General features: G+C 32.4%; 1 protein-coding gene across 7 annotated transcripts in view; it reads left to right on the forward strand.

Moving 5' to 3' along the window:
• LOC111001161 (nuclear factor 1 B-type) overlaps nucleotides 1–14,061 on the forward strand; it is a 39,923-nt gene extending 25,862 nt beyond the window's left edge. For 2 of the 7 annotated variants that reach the window (XM_022270902.2, XM_022270905.2), the window contains 9 exons: nucleotides 2,293–2,388; nucleotides 2,785–2,946; nucleotides 5,539–5,646; nucleotides 5,958–6,091; nucleotides 6,819–6,927; nucleotides 7,310–7,467; nucleotides 8,331–8,446; nucleotides 8,693–8,781; nucleotides 8,953–14,061. In XM_022270902.2, the coding sequence (XP_022126594.1) occupies nucleotides 2,293–2,388; nucleotides 2,785–2,946; nucleotides 5,539–5,646; nucleotides 5,958–6,091; nucleotides 6,819–6,927; nucleotides 7,310–7,467; nucleotides 8,331–8,446; nucleotides 8,693–8,781; nucleotides 8,953–9,107 (1,127 nt within the window). In that variant the 3' untranslated portion in view covers nucleotides 9,108–14,061. The remainder of the gene's footprint in view (nucleotides 1–2,292; nucleotides 2,389–2,784; nucleotides 2,947–5,538; nucleotides 5,647–5,957; nucleotides 6,092–6,818; nucleotides 6,928–7,309; nucleotides 7,468–8,330; nucleotides 8,447–8,692; nucleotides 8,782–8,952) is intronic. The other 5 variants (XM_022270904.2, XM_022270907.2, XM_045630795.1 and 2 more) reach the window with 4 other exon arrangements.
• The last annotated feature ends 2,690 nt before the right edge of the window (nucleotides 14,062–16,751 follow it).

Consider the following 16,751-nt stretch of genomic DNA (forward strand, 5'->3'; position numbering starts at 1 on the left):
GTTTAGTAAAAAATAGATGCGATAAATAAAATACACTCAAAAGCCATAACAATGCCGACGATTTATTGATGATTTTAGTTGGATTATGTAGCTAAAAATTTAATTAATTTTTGTGTCAAGGGGATATGTAAATGAAATATACATACGTATAGTTACAATAAATGTAAATATGACTATAGATTTTATAAGAGAAATTAATGCTAATAATGGGCTGGCCTTTTCAATCCTAAAAAGTGGTAAAACAAAACACGATAGCGCGTATCGCTTGGTTATGATTGGTTAACGGTAAAGACGGTATGTGTAGTGTGCGATTGAACTAGAGATGATTTTGACTGATCATTATCATATGATATTAACTGCCTTCGTTTCAATTTAAGAACCGTAGTAAGATTTCGAGTCTAGACTTAGCGCTATGAGTGACTGTCGTGTGTCAAATGCGATACGTTTTTGACGTGTGAGAGACCCTGTTAGGTATCGCTAAGTATCTGAATAACCTTAGAACCAAGATAGGCTTGGCTCGTAAAAAGTTTTGTTTTAATATTTTTAATTCAACTGTTTTAATCTTATAATAATGCGGTTTATGTTGGGTTCTTAGGAATCAATCATGAAATCTATACGGCGCCATTAATATTAAGATTTTGAAAGACGTTTTCCTTAATTATACGAAGATAAAAATATTTGTTCAAATTTATTTTTCATTTTTTAGCTTATGTGTAGATAAGAGTTTATATAAATCTGTCACTCTTAATCGCTAGATATTACCATTAAGACCTATTTAAAATGAATAATAATGACATTTCGAGAAAATTCAAAATACTTATTGCAGTTGCTACGTCCGGAAAAGAAAGGTTTTCTCTCGTTGTGAGCTACTTATAAATACAAGCGTTAAAAAAATTTATTCAGTAAACATTATAATAAAATTACTCTTACATTTGTTTTTATATACGTGATAATAACCCCAATTTAAATCTTCTACGGTGTTGATTCACTTTTAAATCACTGAGAAATCATTTTAACAATAAGGACAAACTTTATCATAGCTATTAAACTCCATATTCAAAAAATCTAAATCTAATTGCACCATTTTAACTTTTGTCTATATTCTTCACAGCATAAACATAATTTGACAGAAAGAGACGAAAAGATTGCAGATTCAGTTTTTATGAATAAGTATGAAGACTTGTATTACGTAAATTAAATAGTGTCTAGCGATTAACGATTGTCATTAGAATTATAAAACCATTCTCAGGCCATAGCGAGTACAATTGGTGTTTGCACAGAGACATTTAGGCACATTTTTTAATCCCATTGGCTTGCACTCACATTCATGCTTAACGTTTGAATTTGGCCAAATTATCTGTAGTTGGTGTTCCTTCTCTTTCTTCTTGTCTATGCTCTTCTAAATATATTAAACACGACAATCTTGTACTATATTCGTAATGCAACAGACTAAATAGTGGTTTTAAGTTTTTTGAACTATAAAGTCTACACGACTTTATAAAAATTAGGTAGAAAATATATCAATAAATTATATTTTTATATGTATTTAATCTTAATCAGTATGAACTGTTTTAATTACGAATAAGGAGGTAATAAAATGATTACTCTATACTGCTCCCTGTTATTCTGGCAACTGTTTTAACACAGATGAAAATCAAAACGTAACATACAGAAGCAATGCATCATACTCTTTTTTATAATCTAACATTTATTGACAGTTCTTAAATTGTATAGAAAAGATTAGTAGAACGAGAGTGTAAACAAACTGAAATACTAACTGTACACATCAAATTTGTGTGTGTATATATTCATTTAAATATATCCAATAAGTCACAAAGACATAAGAATGCTTTATGAAAAATTTTGAAGAGCAAAGACATAGGGTGTGTTATCTCTGATTTAGAAATTTTTAAACGATTGTATCTCTTTGTATGTCTTTATTAACCTTCGTTGATAAATTTACATGTCATTCCTGTCAACATTTATATTTAGGTAATATGACTGATAGTAGCTGTATTGCCTATCCTTTAAACTATAGATAGAATTTAATTCACTGAGAGAAAATTTAGTAGAACTTAGATGTGAATTTTCTTAAACAAATATTATCCTATACTATTATTGGCTGATAATCAACTTAATATCAAACAGTTCACATTGAAAAGTACATAAAACAATGTGGACAGAAATATGTCTATCCCTGTTTATATTGAAGCTATCGTTTAGTGGAAATGAGATAGATAATAAGCCTTAATTAAAGCCATTAATAGATAATGTGTGGGATGTGGCTTTCAGGCTACACGCACAATCCGTACAATGGTGTTATATGCAACGATATCATTTTAGCGACCGGCGTCTTCTCCTCCAAGGAGCTTTGGAAGCTCTCAAAAGGTAATTTTTATTTCTATATTCAAACAAATAATAGTCTTATAACCTTAGAAACAATTATTTTCACTAGAGTATCATTAACATTTCAATTATTTAACATTAAAGGGGCCGTTCAAATATTACTTAAGCCGAGGGGGGAACTTCGATCGAACTACTTTTTACAAATATTATCCACACATTGTTGAGGTTTCCTACAAAAAATTAATACGTTTTTGCACTATTTTTTTGAGAGCTTTACTTTGGCTGATATTAGGGGGGGGGATTAATTGCAGGAAATCTGCTTATATAATACTTGAACGGCTCCAAAGGAGGTCTATGTATATGTATATCATCTTTAAAATAATAAAACTTTCCATTGTGTCCCTCTGTATTTTTTCTTATAATTTGCAATAATTTCAGCCTCGATTCTCCAAGAGACGGGTTCAGAATCTCCCAGTGGGTCCGGCGGCGGCATTAAGCTGGAGTCCAGTTACTATGGCTACAACAGTCCAGCGCCGCCCGCCTTTGAGCCGCCCACTGACCGGGGGACTCCCTCTACCATGCTTGTTGGACAGTGTTTTAGTGAGTTAATATGCATTTTGCTTTATGATTAGCTCCCGTTTTATATAGTATGTTGTTAAAACAAATCTTCTTAGTGTTAACATAGTCACAAAAAAATAAATGAATGCAGAAAAGCCGTCCACAGTAAATCTTACCATATTTTATGTATATAGTAAAATAAATTTAGTCTCGAAGCTGAACTAGAAATTCTTTTTTACAGTAACAATTACATCAATATTTACTTTTCCATAATAAACACAAAATAATATTATTAACATGAATATAAGAACAATTATGATCCGCCTTTTGACATATGACCATACAATAATTTTATAATATGCATTTTGCTTTATGATTAGCTCCCGTTTTATATAGTATGTTGTTAAAACAAATCTTCTTAGTGTTAACATAGTCACAAAAAATAAATGAATGCAGAAAAGCCGTCCACAGTAAATCTTACCATATTTTATGTATATAGTAAAATAAATTTAGTCTCGAAGCTGAACTAGTAAATCTTTTTTAAAGTAAAAATTACATCAATATTTACTTTTCCATAATAAACACAAAATAATATTATTAACATGAATATAAGAACAATTATGATCCGCCTTTTGACATATGACCATACAATAATTTTATATATAACTCAACACAATGGAAAATATTTGGTCTGTGTCAAGGGACACGTAGGCCTCTTTTACCTCTATCCACTTATTTCTATCCCGGGAAACTGTGGTCCACATATCCCCTGCCATGTTATGCAAATTATACCGCCATTCCTGACCGGTCTACCTCTACATCATTCCCAACTCGGGGCTCTTCTTCAGTAGTGAATTTTGCCCATTCTGCTGTGGTAATATGCCTAGTTGTTGTCATTTAACCTGTTTTCTGTTAAACAATTTCTCATCTGTAATCTTCCTGACTTTTTCTGCCACAGAGTTTTCCATTTCTCCTCCTCCTCCTCCAAACATGCTCCTTGACATTCCCCTTTAACATGTTAGGTGTTTAGCACCCATGTTTGTCATCTATGCACCTTTATATTTATGTATGTTTTTTTTCGTCGAAATGAACGTGTCTACGTGTCAAATTCTATCTCTATCTACCAATCTAGTTAAGGGTAATAAACCACCAAGTACTGAAGTAATAAGTTTTAACGACAACGGGTCGCCTTGTTTCACTCCTCTTGCTGATAGGTAATACTTCCTTAATTCCTTGAACTTCTACCATGGCTGTACTATTTGTATATGCGCTTTTGTTTCATTTATTTTTTTAGTAGTCATTGAAGACTTAATTAACATTGGCTGTTTAGTAATATTAATTGTCTAATTTAAATTGTATCATAGGAACAATGGCTAGTAGTGTAGAAGTTAGACTGATTATTTAACTCAGAGTAGACTTTTGAAACAGAATATTTTGTAAGTTTAACAATGTATATTATAAATAAATGTTTATACTTTTAAGTAAGATTTCCATTAATAAATTTATCCTTGTGTTATGAACTCGTTTACCTAACATGGGAAGCTTTACAAATAGTAGGTATCGCGTTCGCACCACTGTCATATCATCTTAAAATGCCGTATATATATTTAGCATAGTTTCTTGTGAATTGCGATTAATATAATGATATGATTAAAGCAGTCTTGGCCTAGTGCGATTCTCATCCTTGAGGTAGTGGGTTCCCCGGTTATGCACCAATAGATTTTCTTCTTCTTTATATAAGCAAATTTCATATCCGCTTAAACGGGGAATAAAAACATCGCGAGAAAACCGCTTAGACCCAGAAAGTCGACGGCGTGTGTCAGGCACAGAAGACTGATCGTTTGCCTATTAGATTTACAAATTATCACGAAACAGATACAGAAATTTGAGGCCAATATCTAAAAAGGTTATATTTACTGATTTTTTTTAATGGTATGATTGTAAATTAGCAAGTCTTACAGTTAAAAGTACAATACTTTTAAAATTTGCACTCATTAAATAAATGATAAATAACGAATGGATTTTAATTGCGAATAATTGCAAAACAATGATAATTTTGTTGACATATCTTAGACTATAAGTTACAAGTCGTCCGTGTTAGTATGCACCTCGCGTTGGTCCAACTAAATATAGCGTGTTTTGTGAATCAGAAGTCAATGTTGTCGTGTTAAAGGTTAACGAACGTTTATTATAGGGTTCTTACTATAATCATTGTATATTAAAATCTTATTTATATAAGAATAATTCACCCATATATGTCCTTGTATACTTATGTCATAAACGGCAGAACAATGCTTTTTAAACATTGTGAAAGTTTTAAAAGCATTATGCCCATTATGAATAAGTTAGAAAATTTTCACAGAGGTTTTTTACTGAGAGGAGAGGTAGTGTAAACTTTATAGAGAATGCGTTTGTAGTTTATAGATAATCCGATGGATAAAATATAATAAAAAAAGTTAGTTAAAACTGTAAAAAAAATTCCCAATGTTTCCCTCAAAACAGCCAACGAATATAAAAAAATAACGTAGTTACACTCTTGAAATATGATTATTATTAAAGCTGCAATTCATTTTTATAATAGTATTTTTATTGTGTAAAGTGCCATCTAGGTAATAAAACGGAAACTATTTCCAGGCATCCCACATAGTTCAGCGGGTCTCAGTGCTGCCCAGGCGCCCCTGGTGCCTTCCAATACGATATTTTACCAACATGCACCACCTCCCACTGACACACATCCTACTTGTAAGTGTTATATTCAATACTAGATTTTATATATAATGTACTTTTATTTTTCTGCCTAGTTCTGTAAAAACTATCATGATTTTATTTTGTATTTGTACTAAACATCTAATTAAATTAAATAATAGATTATTTTTAATTTAATCTAACTCTTTATGTATTATGCAAGTGTTTACATATGATAGAAATTCGCTAGCCAGTGTTTGGAAAATATATATGTTGCAGATTACGGATTACTGATTCTTCTTTAATTTTGGCTTCAGATCATTTATTGGTCCTGTCGGTTTTACAAAGTATCTTATCATTTAATACAGACGTTTGCCTTTCAGCTTCTGAAGGTCTATCAAGCCAGCACTCTAGCAAATATGATGGGACGCCCCAGGATTCGCTGGGTGACTTCGTCACGTTCGTTTGCCAAGAACCACCTACAGATGTTCAGCAATTACAAGTAGGTAGCGCTGAGAAACAGAAACCTTGTCTTCTTCTGAAGAAGAAGAAGAAGAAGCGCTGAGAAACAGAAACCTTGTGCAGCAATGGAATATCGTTTTCGGCAAAAAAAAGGAAATTCCAAAAATGTATAACGGCGACAGTTCTTCATTACCTTCTAAACCCTTATTTAAAAATGATTCGTGCTTATTGCACGATTTTAAAATCACCTCTTCTCAAATCATCGTTTATGAAATTTGATCACAGCGAAAAAAAATTTTAAGAAGACAAAGGAGAAGAAGAGAATTTCAGTTAAAAGTAATTTGACTAATTTGGTTTTGAAGTTATAACCTTTAACGATATAACGAGAAAGATTGTCAATAAATTAAGTCACTAAGTCACGGCTTAATTAGGTTTATTAATATATGAAAATAACTGATGAACTCACAATTTTATTTTAAACTAGCTACCCCTATGAACTTCATTTCATCTTAATATTATTTATTACTTAGGCTCTTTTTTAATATTTAATTTTTTTAAATTTTACTCCATAGAGACTAGACTTACACGTAAATACTATTTTTTTTTATTTGCACATTTTTATTCATAAAAGCCGTCCTCAGTGTTCTAGGAATAAATTTAAAAAATACTCTCTTCCGCTCCTAGCATATTTTGTGATTACTTTTTTTTATTTTTATAGAAAAAAATATAGGAATTTTTTTTGTTATTATTTGTAATTTCTTTTCCAGGTTCACACTTTATCCAGAAGTCCAAAACCACCGTATTTCAGCAGCTCCATGCTACCACCACCACCTCTACCACCAATGGCAAGGCCAGTTGCTATTATCAGATCTACAGGTATGTTTAGTCGTGTATGTTCATTCATAAATCTTAAAAGTGCAGTGGGCGTTTTTGTCGCATCTGATTAGTGTTTCCATAGTAAAAAAAACCCGCAATCTTTCCCTAACAAACTTTTTGCCACGTGTTTACGAGCCGATGTGTATATTCTATAGGATTAGACTTAATGCTGTCTAATCACTGTAAAGGATTTATATTCTACACACGGATTTATTAATTTTCTAAATTAAACAATTAAACAATTCGATTTTCAAAATCTTCATTTTACATCTGGTGGGTTTACCGAGCTACAAGCGCGCGAAATCTACTTAAAACTCAATTTTAATTTTTTTATAGCTTCTCAATGATACATTTATTTAAATTTGTGTGGATGTCTCTCCAGCAAGTGAAGTAGGTGTGGGTGGCGTAGGAGTGGGATCCCCATCATCTCCCGAGGTGCGGTCTCCAAATGGGTCTCCACGGCGTCGTAGTCCGCACCCCTACAGGGACTGCCATCCTCCCATCTCACACTTCAACCACTTCCACTCGCAGCCACAACAGGTAATCATTGAGATTATAGACTTATATCTTTAAACGAGCAATTCTTGTATATATATATATATATTAATTTCCAAAAAACACAATTTATAAAAAAATAAAAATACCGAGCAAAGCTATCGGCCATCCAGGTACTTATATTATTATGATAGATGATTATAGATAGGTTATACTTTTACATCATCACACAACACAACTAATTTAGTCTTAGTTAAATAAATTAAATCACAATTAGTCAAATGTATTAAATAATTTTTGTTTGTTTGTTCTCTTTTTTAATATTTTTGCTGTTAAAGTATGTATCATCTATGTATTCCATCTTTGGCTATATTCTCAGTATATTTGTTTGTTATTATATATAATTTATGTTAGCTGTAGGAGTACTAAATAAATAAATAAATAGAGAGAGAGAGATAATTCAGTAACCAGTTTTGATAAGTGATCATACATATCGATAAGTCTACCTGCTGAGGCAAAATTGGTGCACTGTCACTGCAGTATTACAAAAGTGTTACGACTCCTAAATTCTACGGCTACAATCGCTGCGATGACGTCTTACTCTGAAACGCGCAGTTATTCCGGCCGATAACGAAATATACATCACCTCGACCAGTCAGTGGTTGGAGTGGTCGAGGATACAGTGTATCCTCGATGTGTGGTGTGAGGGTGTATCCGATACACCCTTTAGGTTGGACTAACAGTACGCTATTCCCACACTAGTTTCTATCTATTCAACTACATCATCTCGAAGTTCATTTTGGTAATTGCTCTAGTGAAAAACAAGGGCGCTATAACTCAAATTTTCAACATCGAAAACTAACTTCGCGGCAATGTATTCTACAAGTAAAACAAAAAAAATATTGCAGGTGTTTAGCTACGGGTCTTTAGGTGGTGGGGCAGTGGTGTCTGGAGGAGGTGGGAGTTCGCCCCCGGGAGGCCTAGGGCTATACGCACCTCGACCTCCACCTAGAGCACCACCAAGGTATGATTCTTACTTACAAATTGCTTCTTCAGTACTGTCGGCAAGAATAATGCTTTTTAACCTTGCGCATTTACTTGTTTATATAAATAGAATGACTTTGTTTTCACAAATATAATTCTATTATAGATAATAAATGTTGCTTCCTATGCTTTGACTGAAAAAGATTACATTTGATTTGTTCTATATATCTGATATATCGATATATTTGCATTTAAGAAAAATAAAGTTTTAAAAATTCTTTTGCAGATGGAATGCTCCTTTTCCGACATTAGAAGAGGAATTTAATATTATGACAGCACCAACGGGTCCAGACCACGTCGTTTTATTGGATGATGGTAAATAAAAGCTTTATTTGAAAGTTTATATTTGCTTCCCTAAAAAAGTTTCAGAACATTTGAGAATGAATGGTTCGTTGTCTTCTGTACTCAGAGATTTTGAAACTAAGCTTAAATAATTGAATAAATGTGATTGTGACCAATAGGCATCCGATGCCTATTCATTAACAGAGGGCAACTTTGTTTTCACAGAGCGTTTCTTTCAATCCAACGTAATAACATCGGACACAACAGCCATGGACACCACCGGGACAAATGTCCAATCCGTAGTCGACACGGACGACATTGCCCCGGATAAGCCGGCACCAGATCTTCGATCACCGTGATCCTTGCACGGTGCGACCGAGACGTCTGTTCATGGCGACGGTTCGGCCGCAACAGTGCTAAGGTGGACCCCCGCGCCCCTCCCTCACTGGCGTCCTGTTACGCATAGACACTGACCTCTATTGTACACTGTACTGGCTTGAACGTTAAAAAAAAGCAGAATTATTAGTGCTACTAATACTGTTAGGTTTCCACAACGTTTTAAAAATCTATCAAATACATACGTCTTTCGTGAAAGTTGTATGTTGTATAGTTTCTGCTTTATTTTTTGGCCAGTTCAGCGTATTTAGATATCCTGGTACTAACTACCCTCATTTTCAAAGGAAAACAACAAAGATTTATAAATACTGAAATTCAAGTTCACCGACTCTATCGGCCCTTTCTCTTTCTAATTGTGGTTTACTCTGTGATTAAACTACCTTAGGAATAAGCGGGCCTGAAAGAATAAGGATATCGTTAGAGGTCCAGACCACCGGACTGTCTTTCGAGTTTCAATTTGAAATCGAATATTTTCGTTTGACAATAAATTTATTCGCTGTACAGAATAATTTTTTCTACGTAGTGTATATATTTTGTTGGCATTGTAGTTTAGTTGTGTGACTTTACCGACGTCACATGTTGGTGACAACGCCATCTAGTGGACTATTTTAATAACTGGTAAATCTGTTACAAAAGTTATAAAAACAATTATATTCTAATATTTTTATAGAATATAACGAATATGAAAAAAGCCTTCCAGTAATTTAGTGAATATGTGAAAGTTACTGCTTTTATCGTTGTTTTGCTGACCTTAAAGGCAGTTAAGAAAAATGCTTCCAATTGTCGATTGAAAGTGTGATACGTTGTTTTTGTTCTGTTTAAAAATAATTAGTGTAAGCGCAGTTTTATTGAGATTTTTAATTTATTGAACGATTTGAGAAAGACGAGCCTTGCTTAAGAATTTAATTTACATGTATATTTAGAAGCGGCTGTCACATATTTATCATTTTTTAATCCGATACGACATTTCGCTTCGTAAATTCCCCACAGACTGATAAACAGAAGATCTCAAAAGAAGTGTTCACATTACTGCTTAGACTGTGGTTTTTATATCAGCGAATTATTACCATCGATATCGGATTAAACCGATAAATATATGATAGAAGTAGATCGACCTTTGTCGAGGGACATATAGGTGCCTTTCATAACGTATAATAACTTTATTATTAGGACATAAAATGTAGTGTTCGTCATAAATCCATCCGATTTTGGTAGGTTTATTTTGTAACCAAAAAGGTGAAATGACTTTGATGATTTGATTAATTTATAAGACATAAAATTACCACTATTTTAATATGTTAGATCTTAGGTATATGTATCACTTGCCTATTATTATACATTTATGTCATGAAAGTAAATTTTTATTATTTTAATTTTGGAGTCAATAATTAAAATGAAATTAAAAGAGAACTAAAAGTAAAGTAAAAACGTCGTTTAATAATTTATAAAATTTTACGCCATATTTATGTCTTTTGACTAACCGAACAAGAGGTCGATTAAAATACCTCATAACAGTTAAGAACTGACTGGAATCATCATTAAAATATGGGAATATACCGCAATTACGCGCCATAATTGAATCTGTGGCGATTTAATTTTGTTGCGTAATTGCTTACACACATAGTCAACTATCATAAACTTAATTATCATGTCAATCTTTTTGGTTACAAAAAGGCAGTAGTGCTTGTTATAAAATTATTTAAAATCATGTTTTGGTTTTTTGATTTCCCGTGGCCATACATGCTAGTCATTAGTATAGCAATGTAATGTACTTAAAGAAAATATTTACAATTATAGATCCCCTTACGTATAGTAAGGGGCGATTGTGGCCAAATTACACTTAAATCTAAATATATATACACGGTTTGATAGTTACGCTCGAACGCGAAGGCTTTGAAAGGTATTTCTGTCTCTTACTGAGGGGGATAGCGATAGTTTGGAAAAACCTTTGTGTTCGAGTTTTAGTTTAAGGTGCGGTTGAGTTGACAGCGTTTTTGTTCATAATAATCCTGCAGTGTGATATGAATCTGCGATCTCTATATCGCCGTCATAAAACAACAAAAACAATATCTTGTAATTCATACAGCACTGCCTGGTTACAAAAATTTCAGTCAACTTTTGGGTTCCTAAAAATATCCTTCTTTTACACGTCTTCATTGAGGCACACATTTTATTATAACTTTTAGATTTAGCTAGATACGCAAACTAAAACAATAAACTTTTGGATTATACCTTGCTTTTGTATCGTCGACGTGTGAGAGAAGGATAATTAATACAGTTCAGTAGGTGCCATGTATACAGGCCAAAAGCTGCAGAGGATTTTCTAATCAGTTGCCCTTTTATAGAGAACTAGTATAGTGTAACGTAGCAATAACTAACGAGCAATAAAGATTATTATAAATCAGCTTTAGTGAGCTAGAAGTTAGTACGATCGTATGACACGCAATATTTTTTCTATAGAAAGAGGTTGGAACGGAGTTCCCTGTTGAATCAGTTTGGTACAATTTATAACTTAGCTGTTCCACAGACTATAGATATATTTAACAGCTACTAGTTGAAATAGGAAGCGAAGATTTAGTCAATTGCTAGCTATATACATTAGTTATACCAGAAATTAGGCGTCACGTAATAAAGTTCGGACATCACAATTTCGATCTAAACTAATGTGACGAATTTAAAAGCTCATTGGTGCCGAATATTCTAGACTGTGATTAAAATTGTTCATTCTGGACGTGTCTTATATTGAAATAGTTGTTTTGTATGATTGGCGATAACGCACGATGTGCTAACGAAAATAGAGATTTAAAGAGTGCCTAGTATGGGTTAAGCGGTAATGGGTTAATTTAGTCGTGACATCAGCATATTTTATACTTTTGACCTACGATTTATATCTATTGAGATGGAGGCAAACACTAATAATCTAGACGAAGTTCTAATACTGCATTGAATTAACCTTTTAATATATTTTGAGTGATACAGAAATTTCATGCGATTCACAAAGTAATACGTATACACGTACGTACGCATACGTATTAAAAGTAACGGAGCTATTACACCCAAATCTAAAATTTATACAAATATGACCAGACGATCGCGTTTAACTTCGAGGTATAACTTAAAGCATTAAACTTGAACTAACTTCTGAGCATTGCAGAAATGTTCAATAATCACGTTTCACTACTTGCAACTCACACTAGGCACTCAAAAACATGTTGTATGAAATGCATTTGTTGAAGCGGGTAAGTAAGGGAAACAGAGATGTTAACTTTTTTATTAACCGTGTCTGTAGGTTCCGTAGTATTTATTAATAGCTTTGCAATAGCGTGTGCGTGTGACAAATTCATGCGTCTGTGTGTTTGTCACAACACACATTCGTTCTAATTTTTAATTAGCACCATTGTTACGATATGGAGTAATAATTGAAAGCCTAAACATTATGTGCCTTAGATACAACAATATTGTATATTTATGATGCGTTCTATACAACGTGCTAACTAGAAATAAATGATTAAATTTACTTTAAAAGCCTGTACCTTCATTGTTAGATTTCATTTCCGCGAAGGCTTATGGATATTAATTACTCACCCGACGCGTGAGATGTTCATTTGTTTATCCCCCCTGGCTCCACAGCTCGATATCGTTGAGCACCCAGCAGTCTGGAAGTTTATTTCGAATCCAGAGTTGAACCTCGTCTTAAGTATATTACGGTTAAGTAACGCTTCTACGCGTAGTTTCGCTGATTAATGAATACTTCTAATATATTCTATAATTTTAGTATTACCTACATTGTACCCTACCCGTGTATATTTTACTGGCATGTATATCTTAATCTATGAGAATTTAGGCTCGCTTTTGTTTGATTAGGTCCCTATTTTGACTCCTGCGATGCTTTTTAATGATTTCAATACTCCGCTCTTATTTCTGACGATTATATTTAAATATAAAGAAACAAAAATCCGTCTTTATAAGTTTTGGATTTCTCAAATTGAATAACAACATACGTAATTAAAGATTAATTAAGAATAATTAACCGTTAGAAGAATACTCCTAGTTATCGATTATGTTAGTTTGTCAATTTAATCGTGCAATTATGAATTGTGTAGCGAATTTATTAATTATTTTTTAAGTATTGTGTCCACATTTTTTTGTATGTAAATATTTTTTGGAGTGTATTTATAATTTTCATAAAGTAGACGAAAAATATTGTTTGTACTTACCATTATTTAATTAATTTCGTAGTATTGTTTTGTCTCGTATGCATGTATGAATCAAATGGCTTAATAAAACACCAATGGCTAAGTTATTTGATTTTTATATGAAACTTAATTAAGGATAGTCTTGTAAAAATGTTATAACATGTATTTTTAACCTATACATAGTAAGATATTTATAGAATTTTAGTCGTTTAATTATTTCGAACGACTTGTTATAAAGAAAATTGGTGCTTAAAGCTTAAAACAAATATGAGGCACAAGTTGCCATGTGTGTATTGTCAGGAGTTGGAGCATTTTGACATAGCATGCGTTGTTATGCTTGTATTTTACGATAAATTGTTAATAAAACCGACAGTGATTAGTAAAGCCTTTACAATTCCCGGCAAATGGTCACTAATAAAATGCGCAGAAGTGTCTTTTCGATTTTATCCTACTAAAGGACATGCGCGAACTTTTTTCTTTACCACGCAGTCTGGCCAAGTTGAAGTTGTGTAATATCAGTGTAATATCTACGCTCAAAGAAATTGAAAATACTGCCACCTATCGGGCGTTTTTGGAAGCTCGCACGCACAAACTAGCGCACAAAGGCTATAAACAATTTAACGTAAATATACAAGCAATTATAATAATGTAGGTAAACTTTGCTCAATATCGAAGAAAACTGAAAAGTGTTACAGTTGATGCAATACAAAGAAACAAACAATAGTTGTGTTTTATTTATTAACCACAAATAAAATACCTTATAAACATTTTTCCCTCCAGCAATAGTTTAAAATGGTAGAACATGCCCAAAATTCTATAAATAAAATTTACAATTTAGTTTAAAGATGGTTACGATAGAGTTTTGAGATGTAAAAAATATCATTGAAGCAATATTTTCAAGTAAGAAAATTCCAGAATTAAAACTGAATATAACTAATGTCGTGTATTAGAAAAAAACAAATATGCAAATAGATAAACTTCTTTTTTGTTTACACGTAGTTGAGTTAATATTAAAAAGACAAAATTTATTTTCTTCTTAATTGCTATAAGTTTTAACTGCTGACGTTATCGTTATATGGGCATATAAAATACTAACAATTTCTATGAATTTGCTAATTAATATATTCTTGGATAAGTGGATTTTAATTTTAGTCAATAAATCGAAAAACGCAAACGCGATCGCGGAAAATCAATATCGTTTGAACCACGCGGTGGGTTAGAAAACGGCGATTATGAATAACAGCTCATACGAAGGGTATTGTTATTCGTTAAACTAGGTTTTAAACCAGGGCAACAGAATTGAATTTACCGTGCAATTCCTATGGTATATAACTTTCTTCTTTTGTATTTCCATAGAACGGTTAATCGACGGCCAGCCTTGTGCGATATCGATTTTATGAAACACGAAGGCATTGAGCGGAATATCATTATCCTTTTCTTTTATGGGATAAACAATGCAAACGAAAGAGATAGACCGATATTATCAGTAAGGTCTGTAAAACAGGGTTGTCATGACAACGGTACGTCACAGAGGGTTAGATTTCCGATATTAAAAGATCGAAGAATATCAGAAGTCGATAAATTAATGGATTTTTCTCATGTCCGAGTTGATTGTCGAGGTATTGGTAAATGGTGAAGATGTTTCCATCGCCAATGAAATTGAGGTGATCGATTTAGAAGCAGAATCAAGAAAATTAGAAGAGGAATCGGTAAGAAACGAAATGGCGCGTTTTTGTCAATTATTGATTTTTTTATTTTTTATTGATTTTTCAATACTGTTGCTCTTTGATGTTTAACTTAAGCGTTTATGTATTTTTTCACATACTACTGCTGTATGAAACGCAGTTTACTTAAAGCGACTGCAACGGCAAATCCTTGGTTTAAATGTTACGGGAATGTTTAAACTTCAAACATTACAAAAGCGTATACTTGCCTAAATGTCATAAAAAGATTTTGTCTGCTGTGACAAAAATAAAACGCGAAAAGGATTTGTAAACCCTTCTAATTGTTTATAAAATAACTGTATACTGACTACAAATAATTGTATGTGTATGTCGCATGAAAAAATAACCTTTTTACGGAGCTATGATTATTTTTCGTAGAACGGGAGCTCATTTCCCGATATGATTATCTTATTTACAATTTGAATCTCATTTAAAAATGTTATCCAGAGTTATTCAGATATTCTGACGTAAAGGAGTAGAATTAAAAAAAAAGAATAAAAATAAAAAAATTTAAAAATTTTGTAAATTTTTCAAATATTTATTTCATCTTCCGTTTTTAAAATAAGGAAGTAGCTAACCCCTTTCTTACGTCAAAAGTTCATTACCCCGGAAGATAGAGTTAGACAGGTGCACGGTCGATAATATCGATAAAAGAATCGATATGACGTCACGCGAGCTGCGTGCGCAGCTGTACAGCTAATTAAGTAGGGTGCAATATTAGGGGTGATAAACTCGTGCTTAGTACGCAAATGTATTTTTTATTATAACAGGGGCCTGCTAACATTATTCTAATTCATCAAAAATGTGAATAAACACCTGGCGTCAGATGGAAATATTATTATTATGTGTATGCAAATTATAAATATTATATGATATAGTAAGTAGTATTAAAAGAGTAAAAATTGAAAAGTTTACAAAATAAATTAACTACCATGATTCAGTTAGGCTTAATAAGTAATAGTAGCGTAGTAAGTCTTGTCAAAAAGTAACATACTTAATATCGTATGTTATGTCAAAAAAAGGTTGATCAAAAGATCCATTTTGTAGTGAATTATTTAGTCCAAATTTCCTCATTAAATAAGTCTAACGATTGGTACTTGAAAATTTTAAACATATAAATGTGGTCATGTCGATAAAAAATTATATGAAATTCATCGATATGCATTTGTTGCAACCCTTTATCTAGGTCCCTTTCACGCCAGGTGCGACACCGGGCCCTGTGGCTTGTGCCATGGATAAAGTTACATTATAAAAAGACATATTGTGTGGATGTAGGGTTATTGACACTAGTATGGCCTTTTTATAAAGGGTGGCGACCTAAAGACAATAGGCGCTAAGAAAACTTTGTAAAAAATGTTGCAATATAATTTTTTGTACTTATGTATATTATTATAAAATATATTTGGATAAAATAGTATGTAAGAACATTATGGCCCTGCATTGATGTGCTTGCTGTACGGGTAAAGTTATCAATGTAATTTTCTTTGTATGGCGATCTATTTCAGCTTGGGTATTTCAAAGAATTAAGAAAAGTCTTTAATTATTTATATAAAACATATTATTAGATACAGATTTACTTTATGTTTTCATTAATCTCACATATTTGTTTTTTTTTAATTTGTTTTAAAATTGGGTCAAATCAGTAAAATCCAGGGTTTTTGAAATGAGTAAAATTAATATTAAATAA

The sequence above is a fragment of the Pieris rapae genome, chromosome 13, assembly GCF_905147795.1.
Source record: "Pieris rapae chromosome 13, ilPieRapa1.1, whole genome shotgun sequence".
Lineage (NCBI taxonomy): Eukaryota > Metazoa > Arthropoda > Insecta > Lepidoptera > Pieridae > Pieris > Pieris rapae.